The sequence below is a fragment of the Pelophylax lessonae genome (assembly GCF_965119305.1).
Source record: "Pelophylax lessonae genome assembly, chromosome: 5".
NCBI lineage: Eukaryota > Metazoa > Chordata > Amphibia > Anura > Ranidae > Pelophylax > Pelophylax lessonae.
In genome coordinates, this window is record NC_138772.1 from 48946743 (window position 1) to 48965641 (window position 18899).

Below are 18899 nucleotides of genomic sequence, written 5' to 3' on the forward strand. Positions count from 1 at the left end.
TGCTTTTTTCAGCTGCTGCATTTTTGGAAAGTGTCAAGGACAGAAAAGAATGCAGTGCATGTAGTGCATTTTTGACGCGTTTTGCATTTTTTTATCTGCCCAACGACAATAAGGCAAAAAAAAAGCATAAAAAATAAAAAGTTTAAAAAAAGCACAAAAAGCACTGCAGAACGGATCAACAGCAAACTGCATAAGTTTGAACCAGGCCTTAGGAGACATATCACAGACCAAAAAAAATATTATTATTCTTCAAGAGGCAGCGCTATATATACAGTGTGTATATATATATATATATATATATATATATATATATATATATATATATATATAATTTATGTAACAAATGACAAATATAAATATAGTGCAAAAGAAAAGAAAAGGTCCTTAGAGTGTGATAGTTCCCAACCAAATGACCAGTATTATGTATTAAAACATCCAATCTTCCTAATATATTGTGTACAGGGAAAGCGTATTCATCCTTCAATATTTCTGCAAATGTGCCACTAACACTGTGCCCTCCACCTAATGTAAAAATACTCAATGGAAGCACTGACCTCCAAATTAAACATCCACGGTTAAGCAGAGTCGGGGGGAGAGAGGCTGCACTGGTCTGGGTGGAGGGGCTCTGCTGGGCTGATCAGAGGGGCTGAGGATAGCGTGTGCTGCTGGGGAGCACAAAAGGGCTTGCTCCATCTCCCTGTGTGGGTCAAAATGGAAACTCAGAGGTTCTGGGCAGACTGAATTACTGAATTACCTATGCAGGGTGACGCTGCAAGTGCTTTTCCCCATCGACACAGTGTAAAGCTGGGGTAGGCTTTGTTTGAGAGGTGGAGAGATCTACCTGAACAACATGAAAAAGATCAAAGATCACTGGGGTTTGGCGACCCCTTTACTAAATTTACTAGAAAAGCCTAACTAAATAGTGAGAAAAAGTTACAAAAATATCACAAAACAAATGTCTCTGTAAAAATATATAGCCTACCTTAAAAGTGTCAGTAGGGCAGTGGACGGTGTGTGGAAGGTGTCAGTAGGGCAGTGAATGATGACAGTAGAGCAGTGGATGTTGTCAGAAAAGCCGTGGACAGTGTCAGTAGGGCAGTGGACGGGGTATGGAGGGTGTCAGTAGGGCAGTGGATTGTGTCAGTAGGGCAGTGAGTGATGTCAGTAGGGCAGTGGATTGTGTCAGTAGGGCAGTGAGTGATGTCAGTAGGGCAGTGGACAGTGTGTGGACAGTTTCAGTAGGGCAGTGGATGGTGTCAGTAGGGCAGTGGATGGTGTCAGTAGGGCAGTGAGTTATGTCAGTAGGGCAGTGGAAAGTGTGTGGACAGTGTCAGTAGGACAGTGAATGATGTCAGCAGGGCAGTGGATGGTGTGTGGACAGTGTCAGTAGGGCAGTGGATGGTGTCAGAAAAGCAGTGGACAGTGTCAGTAGGGCAGTGGACGGGGTATGGACGGTGTCAGTAGGGCAGTGGATGGTGTCAGTAGGGCAGTGAGTGATGTCAGTAGGGCAGTGGACGGTGTGTGGACAGTGTCAGTAGGGCAGTGGATGGTGTCAGTAGGGCAGTGGATGGTATCAGTAGGGCAGTGGATGGTATCAGTAGGGCAGTGGACGGTGTATGGACGGTGTCAGTAGGGCAGTGAGTGATGTCAGTAAGGCAGTGGAAAGTGTGTGGACAGTGTCAGTAGGGCAGTGAATGATGTTAGTAGGGCAGTAAGTGATGTCAGTAGGGCAGTGGACAGTGTGTGGACAGTTTCAGTAGGGCAGTGAGTGATGTCAGTAGGGCAGTGGACGGTGTATGGATGGTGTCAGTAGGGCAGTTAGTGATGTCAGCAGGGCAGTGGATGGTGTGTGGACAGTGTCAGTAGGGCAGTGGATGGTGTCAGAAAAGCAGTGGACAGTGTCAGTAGGGCAGTGGATGGTGTCAGTAGGGCAGTGGACGATGTAAGGACGGTGTCAGTAGGGCAGTGGATGGGGTCAGTAGGGCATTGAGTGATGTCAGTAGGGCAGTGGACGGTGTGTGGACAGTGTCAGTAGGGCAGTGGACGGTGTATGGACGGTGTCAGTAGGGCAGTGAGTGATGTCAGTAGAGCAGTGGACATTGTCAGTAAAGCTGTTGACGTGTCAGTAGGGCAGAGGTTGGTGTCGGTAAGGCAGAGCTTGGTGACAGTAGGGTGGTGGACAGTGAAAGTCAGTAGAGCAGTACTGCCCTGGGCAGGTGAGTATGTTTTTTAAGAGAGTCCAGCAAAACAGGTAAGTGGGGAATCTATGTAAGATTTCATTTCTGCTTTTCGCAGTGGAACTAAACTCACAAAGTAAAGATTTCTTGGGACATTATTAATGGTAATTGTGCAAAGTTCTGCCTCCACCAATATGGCAGCATCCATGCAGAGACAGTGTGAATTAGGTCCTGGTTAGTCAGCAATGGAGGAAAGATCTGTGACCACAGGCAATACTGGTGACTAGTACTAGTCCTTTGCTCTCTGCCTGACTTTTTTTGGGTTCAGTTTCTTTTTGAAGGATAACTAGCTACTTTATGTTATACAACCTGAATTCTATGTATAACAGTGTGTTTGCAATGGATCAAAGATAAGCTGCATCACGGAGAATGATAAGCTCATGGGCACAAAGCCATAAAGTTTCAGTACGAATATCAATGTTCAAAGCTAAAGGCCATCAGCTAGTCCCTGGAATACAGGACAAAGTATGAGGTTGTGAAACAACTTCTTTCTGTGTTTGCTGATAAGAACATGTCAACTCATCCATGCTGCACACCAGTGACCTTTCCAATCATTCTTTGTATCCCCCACTAATTTTAAATTCTTTCCACTTCTCCCCAACTCATCTAAACTAACCACAACAAACAGAGACCAATAAAGAGCTTCTGCTTGAAGTAATTCTTGTTAAATTGTTCTGAGAACTGGACAGTGAAGACTAATTGGTTGTTATTTACAAATATTCCACCTTGTGGTTCAGTGGTCTCCAAGTTGCGGCCCCTTTTGCCTTTATCCAACCCATGGGGAACTATTCCTCCCACTGAGATGAGGCACTGATCCTCCCACTGAGATGAGGCACTGATCCTCCCACTGAGATGAGGCACTGATCCTCCCACTGAGATGAGGCACTGATCCTCCCACTGGTACCAACAATGGAGCATAATTTTCCTGTTAACACCAACAATGGGGTATAAGTCCTCTTAATGACACCAACAATGGGGCATGAGTCCTCCCACTGACACCAACAATGGGGCATGAGTCCTCCCACTTTAAACATATTGGACTAGGTGGGACTTTAGATGAGACCCAAGCTGGTGTTGCCCGGCGTCTCCATCCCTATAACGAGAAACAAAATGAGGTTGAAGGATTGTAAGAGGTGCATGAAAGTCAGCCAGCCCCCAGTCTGATGTACTCACCCTCCAGTCTGTCACCAACCAAATAAAACCTGTCTCTTGGTACAAAGAACAGGGGTTTAGTTGACACACATTTGCAAACGCATGTGAAAGCTGCAGAGCCACTTCACGGCACCCTGTTTAAATCTGCAGTCCTACACTCTTAATTTAGTGTCCTCACACTGAAGGCACATGGCCGCTAATGGGTGGATGGGGGAACAGGTGAGAGGGAGACAGCCCAACCTCCCCCAACCCATCCTCATCCAAGACTGGCTGTTGTCTCAAAGACTCAAATAATTAGGTTATAACCATGGTGCAAACTGGAAAAGACCAGCTGAAAAGCATTACACCTCCATCCCCTTGGTGGATGCAGTATATAGATGGGAAGGGATTTTATGTATGGGGCATGGCCTGTAAAGCACACTGCCTTTGAAATCCCTAATTTCCTTTTTGGGACTTTATGTGAGACAAGCAGGTCATGTTATTGGTCTCCATCCCTGTATACGGAAAACACTAAGGTCAAATCAAAACTGCATCCACCAAAAACGCACGAAAATCGCACGGTGGGACTTTAGATGAGGCACCAAGCTGTAAGCAAGGCGTCTCCATCCCTGGTTGCTTTAAACATATTGGACTAGGTGGGACTTTAGATGAGACCCAAGCTGGTGTTGCCCGGCGTCTCCATCCCTATAACAAGAAACAAAATGAGGTTGAAGGATTGTACAATCCTTCAATCTCATTTTGTGAGTCCTCCCACTGACAACAAAAATGTGCTTCTATTTCTTCCTCTAACACCAATGATGGGGCAATATTCATCTTCCTACTGACGACAGGAGATATTTAATTTTTCACTCCCACTAACCACCAAGCCTGATGCATTGTTTACTCCCACTGGTAAGAGTGTGCCCCCCCCCCCCCCACAAAATCTGAAGGACTGTGAACTGGCCCTTTTTTTTTTTTTTTTTTATAAGATTCGGAGACCTCTGCTCTAGTCCTTTGCCTGTCTTATACCATTATCATAGCATTTTCGGGAACAGCTACTTGAACAAATTAAGAAAACTTCTCATAGGAAAAATATGTAGAATACCATTGCTAACCTTCATTTAAAAGGCAGTACACTGCCTGTGTCTCCATTAGGGGGATTTGTCCAGTCCCTTAGTCCTGGAAGTGAAAGTAAATCAAACATTTTGAGTGGTCCCCAGAACAGTAATAGAGGAAATCTTCCAATGGGAACACTAGTTTTGGTGACCACCAGAAATTTCCCTCAAATGGGAGGGATTTTTTCACACTTCCTGTTGTGGCTATGGGACAGGAAGTGAAGAGCAATCCCCCCAATGTGACACAGATAGGAAAAATACCTGAAAAGGGTTATAACCCTCTCTTACTCTCACCCTCACCTATCAAAAAACCCCCCAAAAAAACAGATTTACTTTTAGTTCTCTTTTGATACAGAAGTCCGTACAAATATAAAAACCTCACCCTTTATCCCAGCTATGTATCAATTAGAAAAACTGTGAGATTATTATTTTGCCAAATTGTCACCAGCAATAGGATTGGCACTTTGCCGTGGATCTTGCAAATACTCATCAATTTCAGAAATATCATTTCCTTTTCTATATGCTACCTCTAGGGGGAGCACTTTCTACAAAATGGCAGTAGTGCACAATAATACAAAGCTGTGCCTTGCTGTGCACTACAGGGAGGTAAAATCCCTCAAATGGTACACATTGCACACTTCTGGCTCAGTAGAGTCAGGGAATTGATATATAAACCAGACAAAGGATTTGTGGACCTGTGGATATTTTTGTTATTCATACACAGTATATATTGGTTTGTCAGGAGTTGGTCTTTATAAAACTTATCTGACCTCTTATATTCTTTCTTTTAGATGCCACAGTCTACCTTTTTGTTGTGAATCATCCAGTTCCTGAATATAATAGCTATATTGAAATATTTAAATTTAATGAGAAGCAGAAAGCTCTCCTACATCTGAAAACCATTAAACATCCATTATTGCAGAGGTACTGACAATGATCCAAAATGACGACAACATTCCAAGCAAGGCTGTATGAAAAAGGGCCTACTGAGCATATTTATTTGTTCTGTTGTTGATATATGGCTGTGTGTTGAGTTATTTTGAGGGGACAGCAAATTTACATTGTTATACAAGCTGTACACTCACTACTTTACATTGTAGCAAAGTGTCATTTCTTCAGTGTTGTCACATGAAAAGATATAATAAAATATTTACAAAAATGTGAGGGGTGTACTAACTTTTGTGAGATACTGTATTACAATGATTTACAAATCTCATAAACCCATATTTTATTGACAATAGAAAGTAGAAAACATATCAAATGTATAAACTAAGAATAGGTACTATTTTATGAAGGAAAAAAAGGTTGTTTTGAAATTGATAGCAGCAACAAGTCTCAAAAAAGTTGGGACAGGGCAACAAAAACCTGGCAAAATAAGTAGTACTAACAAGGAAGAACTGGAAGAACATTTTGCAACCAATTAGGTTAATTGGCAATAGGTCAGTACCATGAACGGGTATGAAAAATGCATCTTGGAGAGTGAGGGTGTCTCGGAAGTAAAGATGGACAGTGATTCACCAGTCAGTGAAAAGCTGCACCCAGTGGTGTATTTAGGTTTTGTGCTGCCCTAGGCCTGACTAAACTTGTGCACCCCCTAATTTAAATATGACCCACCCCTTCCGGTAAAGGCCACACCCCTTCCTGTTTATGACCCACCCTGTCATCTGTAAACCACAGACCATAACCACAGTCTATCAGTGCCCATCAGCATAGCTTCATCAGTTCCCATAAGTTCAGCCTCATCAGTGCAGCCTTATCAGTGCTGCCTCTTTACTGCCCATCAGTGCCGCATATCAGTGTGGCCTCATTAGTGGATACCAGTGCAGCCTTATCAGTGCCCATTAGTACAGCCTTATGTCACGGGATTAGTAAAATTACTCTGTTAAGATATTTGGACTTGTGTTTGCTGCCACTGATTGTAATTATAGGATTATTTCACTTATGTGTATAATAAATAGGACGTCCATAGTCATTATACAAATAATGAAATATTTTTTTTTGCTGCCCCCCTGCAAAGTGCCGCCCTAGGCCTGGGCCTTGTTGGCCTAGGCCAGGATACAGCACTGGCTGCACCTAAAAATGTTCCTCAACGTAAAATTGCAAAGAATTTAAATATACAGAATCTACAGTACATATTATCATCAAAAGCTCCAGAAAATCTGGAGAAATCTATGTGCAAGGATCAAGGCTAAATGCAATACTGGTTCCCCTTGATTTCAGGCCCTCAGTTGGCACTGCATTAAAACAGGCGTGATTCTGTGATGGACATCACTGCATGGGCTCAGGAATACTTCCAAAAATCATAGTCTGTGAACAAAGTTCGCCATGCCATCCAAAAATGAAAGTTAAAGCTCTATATTTGAACATGATTTAACCCTCCTCTTATGTTAGAATTCCGTTACTATCCATGATGTTAGGGTCAGTTTTGACCCGTGTTTTAAATCAGCCATAAAATACCCTCTGAATAATTATTTATCATCAAATTTGTTTCTTACCTCTTGGTTACCTTGTTAGCCTTCTTTATCCTTGAAAAGATTGGTTTTAATATTTTTGGTGTGACCCCTAGACCTTTCTTTTAACCTCTCATTGTCAAATTGAAAAAAATGGTAAAATAAAGTCAGCAACTCTGAAATGTATTGGTCCTATGTTTCTTCACTTTATTTAGAGAAGCAGACAAGCAGGAAAAGAGATAGGCCCCTCCCTAACCACAGCTCACAGGGTTGAGAGGGGATTGGCTGTCACTGTTACTAAGCAGAGAGAGTGTTTATGATTTCAGTTTTGGAACTTATTAGTGTCCTAAAATCCTATATTATAACTGGGTCAGAATTGACCCTAACACCATAAACGTCTTAATTTTCACCACAGTATTTTATAATTTAGTGAAAAGGATTATTTTTCTATTACATTGTTTAAATAGAGGTTCCTGACAAAGTAAAAAAATCTTGATGCAATAAACAAATTTATGTGATACTTATAGACATTCAAAACCTGAAAACGGGTCAGTTTTGACCCTAACACAAGAGGAGGGTTAATAACATCGCCATCTTCTCTGGGCCAAAGCAACTTTAAAATGGTCTGTTGCAAAGATTGTCAGATGAATCAAAATGTGGCATTCTTTTTTGGCAACCATGGGCGCCACATCCTTCAGACTAAAGAAAAGAGGTACCTTCGAGCTTGTTATCAGAACTCAATTCAAAAGCCGCAGTTCCTGTTGGTATGGGGATGCATTAGTGCAGTGGTTCTCAACTCCTGTCCTCAGGCCCCACTAACAGACCAGATTTTAAGTATTACCTTGGAGGGATGCAGACTAGAATACTGCAATCACTGAGCAGCAAATAATATCACCTGTGACGTATTTCAGTTATCTTGCAAACTTGGCCTGTTAGTGTGCCCTGAGGACAGGAGTTGAGAACCACTGCATGAGGCCCCTTTCACACAGGGAGACTGTTCAGATCCGCCTGTCCGTTTTTCAGGCGGATCTGAGAGGATGCCCCATGCATCTCTATGGGGCATCAGATGGTAGCGGAGACATGTCCGCTGACATCCTATCCAATCCGATCCGTCAAATCTGGACGGATGGAAACTCTATTTTCCATCCGTCTGGCGGATGGGATCAGATGACAGGCGGTCCATTCTCATCCGATTCCCCCATAGAGAAGAATGGGGACCTGACAGCTCTGTCTCCGTACGGAGACAAAGCTGCCATCCGCCTGCTCAGCGGGGGATCGGTGGATCGATCCCCCCGCTGAGAAAAACAGAGTCCACCTTATGGACTCCCTGTGTGAATGGGGCCTTAGTGTGTATGGAATGGGTAGTTTGCACATTTGGAAAGGCACAATCAATTCTGAAAGATATATTTAGGTCTTAGAGAACCATATGCTCAGGCAAGAATGGGACAACATTCCTCTCTCAAAACTCCAGCAACTGGTCTCCTCAGTTCCCAGACATTTTCAGAGTGTTGATAAAAGAAGGGATGCTATACCGTGGTAAACATGGCCCTGTCCCAACTTTATTGTAATTTGGTGGGATTTGAATGCGCTGAAAAATCCCAGCGGTTGCTAGGGGTTCCTTGACCTGCAGCAGAGTGACTTCTCATTTTATGGTGGCTGCATTGTCCAAGTTCAACACAACTTGGCAGAGCCAGCTGCATGAAGCCATTGATCTTTTTAGATGTCCGTAGAGGTTGTATTCTTCTCACTGACCACCGATGTAAGGAACATTTTTCTCACTGACCACCAATGAATTGGTTTTAGCAGGGTTTCTATGATACCTAAAATTATTTCAAGGGTTCCTCTGGGGTAAAAGAGTTGAAAAGGGCTGCTCTAGGCCTTTACTTTCAGTAATTCCTTTAAGAAAAGTCTTATCCATTTATTCGAGAAAAGTTGTCACCTTTTTTTTATTTTATTTTTTTCTTAACAGTGTAAATAATATTGTTGCTGTTGGACCGGAGAGCTTTTACGCCACCAATGATTTTTACTTTGAGAGTGTACCTATGAAATTTGTAGAGGGTCTCCTCGGACTAAAGTGGACAAATGTGGTGTATTACAGTCCTGGGGATGTCCGAGAAGTGGCATCGGGATTCTACATGGCCAACGGAATTGCCATATCAAATGATAAAAAGTATGTACTCTCTTATTACCTCATTAGTATTTATAAGTGCACAATCTCTTGTTATCTATCAAAATGACTTCAAGTGATTGTAAAGGTTCAGTTATTTTTCTGTAAAATAACAAACATGTTCTACTTACCTGCTCTGTGCAATGGTTTTGCACAGAACAGCCACGATCCTCCTCTTCTGACGTTCCTTGCTGGGACTCCTGGCTTCTGCCCCCCTCTGAGTGCCTTTATAGCAAATCGATTGCTATGGGGCACTCGTGTGGGCTTGATCACGAGCCAGCTCAGTTTGTCTATAGAGCAGATGTGTAATTGGTGAGCTTATCATACTAATGAAATACATTCTAAAGGATCTGAAAATATTGTTAGAGTACATGGACATTATGTTCTCTTATTATTATTGTGTTTTTCTACAGGGAATGTAAATGGGCAAATGAGCCACCTCTATATGGTTGTACAACGTTTTTATTGATACTTTTGATATACCATTGTTTTATTTGTTTGATACTATAATAAATAAATGCATATTTTAATAGAATGTGTTTTTTCTATATATGACAAACCTCACAACCTTGAAAGTCCTATGATTTAGGAGTAGAGCGTGGAAATCTTCTGTTGGGGGTACAGGTCCCCAGCAGTTGATTGTTTCCTGGTCTCTTTTTTTTCCTTCTTTCTTTCCTATACATGATTAAGGATATGGTTGTGATTGGTTGTCCTTGTAACCGATATTTCTTAACCCCTTCTATGAACATTGGTTAAATGTACTCAGTAAGGGCAACAAACTGACTTAAAGGAGAAGTATAGCCAAAGCTATTGTGGCTGTACTTCTCCTAGGGATCACAGGAGCGCAGTTCTTTCTCCACTCCTGTGACCTGTTTTCGGAGCCGGTCCAGGCTCTGAAAAGATCCCAACCAGTATTTCTTAATAGTACCCAAAATGTGGCTGGAGATGCATGTTGCTCATTGGCCAAAAAAGGTGCAGAAGCTACTTTGGAGTGTTTGTCACGTGTAGGGCAACCCTTTCAAATAAATGGGATGCCCTATCCTGTCGCCCAACAAACTCGCAAAAGAAGTGCAAGAAATTATATAAGCGCGACACACAGGTGTGAATGGGGCCTTAAATCTAAGCTCCAGGTCAATGTAAAAATTAGAGATAAAGTTTAACCACTTGCCGCCAAATCACGTACCTGTACGTCATTTTGCTTCAAGTGATTGTACCGGAGTGATGCCTGCAGAGACCACTGGGAGACCCAAGCGACCAACCATCACGTCTGCTGGCTGGCAGGAGACCCGAAGAAAACCAGGATCAACTTTGATCAGGTCTCGGATGTAAGAACCTTGGAAGCGATGTCAAGACATCACTTCCGGTTTATTGGAGTCTTAAAGGCATCCATTTAAAAAAATCAAAAGTATTCAAAAACGCAGATCTTGCTTTCAAGTGCAAAGGAGGGATTTGGGGTCTTTTTGACCCCTGATCCCTTCATAAAGAGTACCTGTCACCTGCCTATTGCTGTCACAGGGATGTTTACATTTCTTGTGACAGCAATAAAAGTGATAAAAAATAAATAAATTTAAAGCAACAGTGTAAAGAAAAAAAAAATTATATAAATTTATAATTAAAAAGAAAATGTAAGTGCCCCCGTCCCCCTGTGCTAGCACGCATCAGTCCAGAATGCACGCAGGCCGCAATTGTCCCACACATGTGAGGTATCAGCATGAATATCAGATCATGGGCAGTACTTCTAGCACTAGACCTCCTCTGTACATCTAAAGTTGTAACCAGTAAAGGCTTTTAAAGCACCACATACTGTATGTATAGTAATATGTACAACGTTTTTCGCCATTGTGCGGGCGTGCACAATTTTAAAGCATGACATGTTTGGTATCTATTTACTCAGCGAGACATCATATTTTGTATTTTACAAAAAAAAAATTGAGTTATGTATTGTGTTTTTTTGCATTGAAATTTTCAAAAAAGTGTATTTTTCTCCCAAAAACTGTGTTTGAAAAACCGCCTTGCAAATAACGTGTGACATAAAAATAATTGTAAACCCCACCAATTTATTCTCTAGGGTCTCTGCATTAAAAAAAAATATATGTTTGGGGGTTCTAACTAATTTCCTAGCAAAAAAAAAACAGACTTTCCGGTCTAAACAAAAAGTGCCTGAAAAAGTGTCTTGAAGTGGTAATCAGCTCCTCCCCCCCCCCCCCCCAGGACATCTAGTGGGAGAAAAGTGTAAATGATGGGGACAGGGGTGGAGAGGATGTGAATATTGCAGCAAGAGCTGCTTTCCTATTTTGCCTACTGCTCAGAGACCTTTTAAAAAAACAGCCTAGAGTAGAGCTTTAAGTAAAATATATAATAATTTTTATTTTCCTCAAAATATTTGTGTATCTTTTAAGATTTATCTATGCTGTCGATGTCATGGCTCACACAATCCATGTCTATGAGAAACATGCCAACTGGTCCCTAACTCCTGTAAAGGTAATCAAGTTTTAGATCTGTTTTATTCTGTTTAATTAAAATTGTTGCCAGCAGTTGTTGTTGTAGTAAAGGATTGATATTTCCTTCTGTATCTCACTCTCTATCTTTCTTTCTTTCCTTCTGTCCTTCTTAAATTCAAAATCAAAATTTAAATATTAAATACATTTTAGCATCGCCAAAGCAAAGAAAGAGTTGTTATGGGTTGGATTGGTAGTGGTAAATCTGATGGGGGTTTCTGGTGGAAGTCAAAATTAGGGGTAAATGATGGGAATAGAAGAAGGGAAGGAATGTTATCAAGATAAATTATAATAGAAAGGGGGAAAGGTGGTAAAACCATGTAGAGGATTTATAAGTCCATGATTTCCTTCTTAGTTGGTGACATGCTGTAATATACTGTGCAGCTATTTTCATTGTTGGCTCCTCTTCCAAAAGAATGTGGAGTTTCCTCTTCTCTTCTGTAGAAGTGAAGGCTATAATGAGACCAGAGAATCTCTGGAAGTAAGTGCCCCCTCACTGATGAGTACTTGGGGCATCACAGCTGGAAGTGAGCCTCATCCGCCAAGACCAACTGGTCACCCAACTGGCAGAATCTACTCTTCTTAGAGCTTGTAGGTCTGTCTGTGCCACCCTGACCAAATTTCCAGGCTGTGTGCACTCTGTATCTGCATGCCCAGGGTCTCTCTTTGGGGTCTTGTACCATCTCCAGGTATGGGGCTAGTTTGTGGTCTGTAGTGACTGGTATACAGGCTGTCCCTGGGTTACAAACAAGATAGGGTCTGTAGGTTTGTTCTTTAGTTGAATTTGTTTATAAGTCGGAAGAGGTACATTTTTAAGTGTAGCTCCAGCCAAAAAAATATTATTATGTTTTTTGGATATCATAGGGAAGCGTTAACACCCCTTTACCATTTGTTTGGCTGTCTGTGCCCCTTTTCGGAAGATTTAACCTCACTTTCTGTCCCTGTGACAATTGGATTTTGAAAATTTTGGGGGGTTGTGGAAACAAGGATTGGTGATAGAGCTTTAGTGGGGACACCATTTCCAATAATAACTCTTACAGGAGTGAATTTCCCTTCCTAGGGGTATATTTCCCTTCACTTCCTGTTGTCTCCCTCCGTTTGTAAGTAGGAGTCATTTGTAAGTCGGATGTTTGTAACCCGGGGACCGCCTGTATACAGTAGTTAAGTGCGGAGAGTTTGTTTCAATTCTCCATTCCCTGGCTTATTTTTCTTTTGAATCTTCAATTCTGTCCTAAATCAGGTCCTGTTGTTCACAGTTTTGGATGAACAAGGTGCCGATGAGGTGTTGCAGGTCAGTTTAGACTGGTCCTTGTTGGTTAGTTAGTTAACTTGGAAAAGTTACTCTCTTTGAGTTTTGATGTGGAGAACATTTGCTGGTTTATAACTTGACCAACCAATATTTCTTGGGAGTTAGTTTGGGGTAAATGGTGAAGGATCACACCAGGAGTCATCTACAAACTTGACCAACCAATATTTCTGGAAAGTTTGTTTGGGATGAACAGTGAAGGGTCACACCAAGTGTTATCTACGAAGATCAGAACTATATTCTTTAAAGAAGAGTCAACACTTTCCTGGGGATCTCTCTTTGGGATCATATATGAACTTTGCACAATTCTTTGGATCACATATGAATTTGAGTTTGACCTTTATTAGGTTTGCAATATGCACTTTTGTTAGCATTTATAGCATGCCATTATTGCATTTTTTTGCACTTTTTTCAGCAATTGCACTTTAAAAAAAAAAACATTTTTCTATTGAATGTTATTAGATTTTATTAGCATGATATTCACTACATGAGATATGTTGGATTGATTTATAATTTGCACATATTGAGATAGCTATTTATTATTCAGGAGCATCACAAGTATTAGTTCGTTTTTGGGGATCATAGATCTGCGCCGTTTTCTTTTTTTATTTATACAGGAAGCTGGCAGTCAGGTCCATAATTTTACTCCTCCCCTGTCGGTTCTACTGAATGGGCTCAGTGATATACAAACTCTGGCCCTCCAGATGTTGCAGAACTACAAGTCCCATGAGGCATTGCAGCCACAAGCATGACACCCAGAGGCAGAGGCATGATGGGACTTGTAGTTTTGCAACAGCTGGAGGGCCACAGTTTGCATATCCCTGGGCAGCATCCAGGGGCAGACTGGCAACTCTTAGCCCAGGGGGCAAGTACAAACCAAAGGCCCATTGTGCGGCGACTATGCCCCGCTCCCACTCTCCCTGTTTCTGTCCTCCTCCTGACCCTCATTCTAGGCTGAAGCTCCGCTCCCGGTACTCTCTACTCACCGGCTGAATTCCGGTTCCCAACCTGGCCAGCAGGGGGCAGTTGGGGGGACCTGGGACAGCTTGGTTGGGGCTGGCCGGGGGGTGGGGGAGTCTTCTTTGGGGCATTAAACCAGCCTCTGCTCAGACACAGTTTACACCATCCATGCTGGGGGGGGGGGGGGGGGGGGGATCTGCGCTCTGTCCTTGTCTTCAACCCGCACTCAGTAGGTCAGCGGCAGGGACTTTGAATTCCCTTCACCAAGAATCCTTTAGGCATGTCTGTAGCAGAAGCGGTGCAGCCTTTTTACGGGGCATCAGAGCGGCCCAGGGGGATATTGCCCCCCTGCCCCCTGGCCCAGTCCTTCCCTGGCTACATCATACTTTTCCCTATGTAATGCAAGCAGTAAAAGGAATCAGCCCAGCTCAGACCAGCAAGCATTGTTATAGGTGCTCTGATGGACTTAGAGGAGATACTTGCTGATTTTCAAATGGAATATTTATTTTGGGCTGGAGTCTGATTTGGGTTATTTTATTTTTTTCTCCCTCTTTTTTATCTCTCTCTCTTATTCTCCTGTATGTACATGTCTTCATGGATATTCTCCTGTTTGTACATGTTTTCATGGATATTCTCCTGTATGTACATGTCTTCATGGTCATGGATATTCTCCTGCATGTGCATGTCTTCATGGATATTCTCCTGTATGTACATGTCTTCATGGTCATGGATATTCTCCTGTATGTACATGTCTTCATGGATATTCTCCTGTATGTACATGTCTTCATGGTCATGGATATTCTCCTGTATGTACATGTCTTCATGGATATTCTCCTGTATGTACATGTCTTCATGGTCATGGATATTCTCCTGTATGTACATGTCTTCATGGATATTCTCCTGTATGTACATGTCTTCATGGTCATGGATATTCTCCTGTATGTACATGTCTTCATGGTCATGGATATTCTCCTGTATGTACATGTCTTCATGGATATTCTCCTGTATGTACATGTCTTCATGGATATAAAATACACTATTATATTTTCTACTTTTTTTCCACCAGGCAATTGATGTGGATACTTGCGCTGATAACTTGTTTGTGGATCCAGTTACTGGGGATATCTGGACAGGAGCACATCCAAATTTACATAAATTGTTTGTTTACAAAGATGAGGCTCCCCCATTATCAGAGGTTAGTGTATAAATGATAAAATATTAAAGAGTTTAATCCCTCCTCATGCACCAAAATATTACATTTCCAGGATCAACAACCCTTCCCTATCCTCTTGGAAGAACTCTTGCATTCCACTTAAAGCTGTAGTATAGTCATTTTACAGCCTACCTGGCAGCCCCCCCCCCCCCCCTCGAATATATCAATACAATATTTTCACTAGAAATACACTAAAACCATTATTAGTGAACACAAACATAACAGAGAACCTGTGTGAATTAGCCCTTTTAATTGTTTTTTTACATTAAAAAAAAAATTATAATTGTTTTTTAAAATGTTAAAACTTTTCATAATTTCTAGTTTACAATTTTTAAAATGATTCATTAACCATGTTTAACTATTATTTTTTTTTTTTTTACAATTTATAATTTTTCTACAGGACAGTGAAAGGGGGTGGGGAAGGGGGTCACATGGTGGGGTGGAGGATCAGGTGCAGGCAGAACAGGGAAGGGTGTCGAAGAAGCAAATACAGGAATGATGCCCTGTGCCTGTGTCTCTCCCTACAGCAGCTGAAATCTGGCAGGAGGGGGAGAAACTGGCTTTCAGCTGCTGCAGAGAGCTGCACAGGGCTTCCTTCTTTAATTGCCGCTCTGCCAGACCACACTGGTTTTCCATGCCGTTGGGGCCCCCCGTGTGCCCGGGCCCCCTACAGGGGGACTGGTGGTCCCCCCCCCTATCAGCGACCCTGAATACAGAACACCTTTCATCCTCTCATCTCTATGACATAATTGTGGCAAATTATTTCATATATCCCAGGAGTCTTCAGGAGAGGAGGAGGGGATTTCTCAACTGAGCACACTCTCCAGCATGCATACTTGAGTTAGGGGCCGGAAGTAAACGCTACATGAATCATTTGCCCTTACTTAAGATGGCCACAGCCACAAATCCTAGGGGTAGTTTTTCAAAGAGATTTCTCACCAAAATAAAGCATGGAGACATGGATGGATGGGGGGTGTAACGGACCGTTTCAGCAGACAAGGGGTTAAAATCCGTTTAGGCGATATGCCCCTTTCTGAGAGACAGGCACAGCTGCTGCAGAACACCAAACTCCCGAACTGGATACAAAATAGCACTCCAACCTGGAACCTCACGAATAGCTGCTAGCAGACGAACAGGAAAAGTATACATCAGCTTACACTCCTAACAATCAGTCTCCAACAGCATACAGTGAATCCCCCCAAGAACGAGACAAAGCTCCGAGTTGAGGGTAAAACAGGAACAACATTTATTGGAAGAACACAGCACACTTTTCTACAGAATTTGGAACATCCTTCCCCCAAAAACAACCGCTTTCCCATTGGTCAATTGCACAGTACCTGCAGTTCCCAATAAGGTCCTCTCCAGCCATGCAAATGAGGGCTTGAAAATGAGTCAGCAGTGATTGGTCAGATAACTTGACCAGAAGGACTGCCATGCAAATGAGGACTTGAAAATGAGTCAACAGGGATTGGTCAGATACAGAACAATGGTTCCCTAACGAGCCCTCAATACACATTACTCTGAGTGTCAATACATCCCTTAGCAGACAACAGGTGAGGTCATTAGCACACCTGACAATAGGTGAATGGAGAGCCACCTCAGACAGTCCGTCTCCTCAGAACTTCCTGTAATGACCATATTAGGAGTTGACTTCCTGTTCAGAGACCTCATGGCAAATGGGAACAAAAATCTTCATATTACAAGGGAGACATTATTCCTGAATATGACTGTCCCATTTGTAGTAGTCCAAACCATATTTTCAGTGTTCACCACCCTCCTGGTCACCCTGCATCCATAACAGATGCAGGGTGACTTAAACATAAGAAAGCCACACAAGGCTGGACATAGTGCCTCCCAACCTCTTTAAAGGAATTTGGGGTCCACAACCCCCATGCCCAAAGTGACTCCTGTCACAGGGGGAGTTTGCTTTAAATATTAAAAAATAATTAAATAGTGTTTTTGGTTTGTGGTGCTTAGATGCAGTGAATATACACTTTAAGCTGCTGCTTTTTTTTTAAACACCTTTTTACAAAAATAAAAATTTAGTTCAGAGTTGAACTTTAAAAATAAAAAAAAAAATCGATACAAACTTTGTGCCCAGAGAACAGATAACCTTTATAACCTTTATTAAATCTTTGTCTCTGATAGTTTGTGTTGCCCAACAGCATTCATACATTCTAAAACATTAAAAAGAAGAATGTGACTGTGGTTGCATTTCATTTTTTTTTTTTAGTTTCATTCATATATGAGGCCCTTGGTGTTTATGCTGCATTTATGTCTAGGAAGCTCAATGGAGAAATAATGGAAGCTGTATTGATTTTGCAGGTGATCCGTATACAGAACATTCATTCAGATCACCCGATAGTGACCCGGGTTTATGTCAATAACGGCTCAGTGATTCAGGGGTCATCCGTAGCCGCAGTGTACAAGAAGAAGCTGATTATAGGAACCGTATTCCACAAAGCTCTGTACTGTCAGCTGGATTGAGGAGCCACTAGGAGCTGGACAAATGATCCCACATAGATAACAAAATACATGTTTTGAAAAAGCTTTTCTTTGTGTTGCATAATTTATTTTGAGACATGGAAAGTAATTGGAGGGAATTTGCAGAGACAGACTCATGGAGTGTGCAATGTGTATTGGAATGTTACTTTCTCTTTCATTCATCGACAGACACAGCGCTCCATAAATCTTAAAGCGGAGTTCTGGCCACAGAATTGTTTTTTTTTTATCAATACCTCCCAAACTGTCACCCCCCCCCCCTCCTTCATACATCAACTAATCCTGTTTTTTACAGTATAATAATCGATTGGCAATTAGAAAATCTTACTTTATAAAATGTGTCCTGAGCGCCGCCTTCTTTGTCCGGGTTCCCCTGAAGCCACTGTGTGTTAAAATGCCCTGCTTCCTGGTTCGAGATGGAGAGGGGCCGGTGAATGCAGTGCGAAATCTCGCGCATGCCCAGTACTATGCGATCTGCATAGTATAGGGATGCCTATCATCACGTTATTTCCTGTTTGCAAATAACGCGATGAGAGGAGCGGCCGGCCGCCTACGTCACTGCCCATTGCATCCTGGGAGTGATGAGTAAGAGCTCCCAGGATGCATTGCGGGACAGGAAGTGACGGCGTGGGCCGCGGCCACAGAGGGAGGAAGTGGAAGGAAAGGTGAGTATATTTTCTACAATAATAAGGTAAGTAAAAAAAAAATGGTAACTACCCATTTGTTTTTCAGGGAACAAATAGCAAGCGGACCTAATCGATTTTGGGGCCGGAACTCCGCTTTAAATAGTGGGTTATATTGCCTCCTCCAGGAGTAGGACTAGGCAAAACAAAACCCTGGCCTGGTTACGCCCATGGGCCCATTAGCGCTGCACTATATATATTTAACATTTTGATACGCCCATGGGCCATCCTCAGCTTGGTATATAACCCCCCTCTCTGCTCTAGGTAATCAGTTTTAATCTGCCTAGTCAGGAGTAAGGACCTAGGCTCCCGGCTGGGATCTCTGGTCCTAGCAATTGTTTTCTCCTTCCTTACATCTGTTTTGTTTCTCTCTTGGGAGATCTACAATCAACTGCTGGGCTGGGCGACAGGCTGGATAATCTAGATCCAGTGGTCCCCCCAGCCTAGCCAGCAAGCGTGTGCAGACCGCAGCTACGCGCTAGATTGGTCACGACATAGCCTCACGGACAGAGGCTGCCCCGCGAGTTAAATGTCTCGCAGGGTCACATACGACCGAGCTTGGATCAGAGTCACAGCGGTCCCTTGGCCAACAGCTCCCCTAATTCGGTGGCCAGGAGTTCTGTCTGGAGCGTTACCC

At 42.5% G+C, this 18899-nt stretch overlaps 1 protein-coding gene across 1 annotated transcript in view; it reads left to right on the plus strand.

Moving 5' to 3' along the window:
• The window catches only part of LOC309556889 (serum paraoxonase/arylesterase 2-like), a 32783-nt gene extending 15159 nt beyond the window's left edge, over positions 1-17624 (plus strand). Inside the window, exons 5-9 of the mRNA XM_082259424.1 lie at positions 5275-5407; positions 8903-9103; positions 11500-11581; positions 14931-15059; positions 17403-17624. Of these exons, the coding sequence (XP_082115550.1) occupies positions 5275-5407; positions 8903-9103; positions 11500-11581; positions 14931-15059; positions 17403-17564 (707 nt within the window). The 3' untranslated portion in view covers positions 17565-17624. The remainder of the gene's footprint in view (positions 1-5274; positions 5408-8902; positions 9104-11499; positions 11582-14930; positions 15060-17402) is intronic.
• Positions 17625-18899: the final 1275 nt, after the last annotated feature.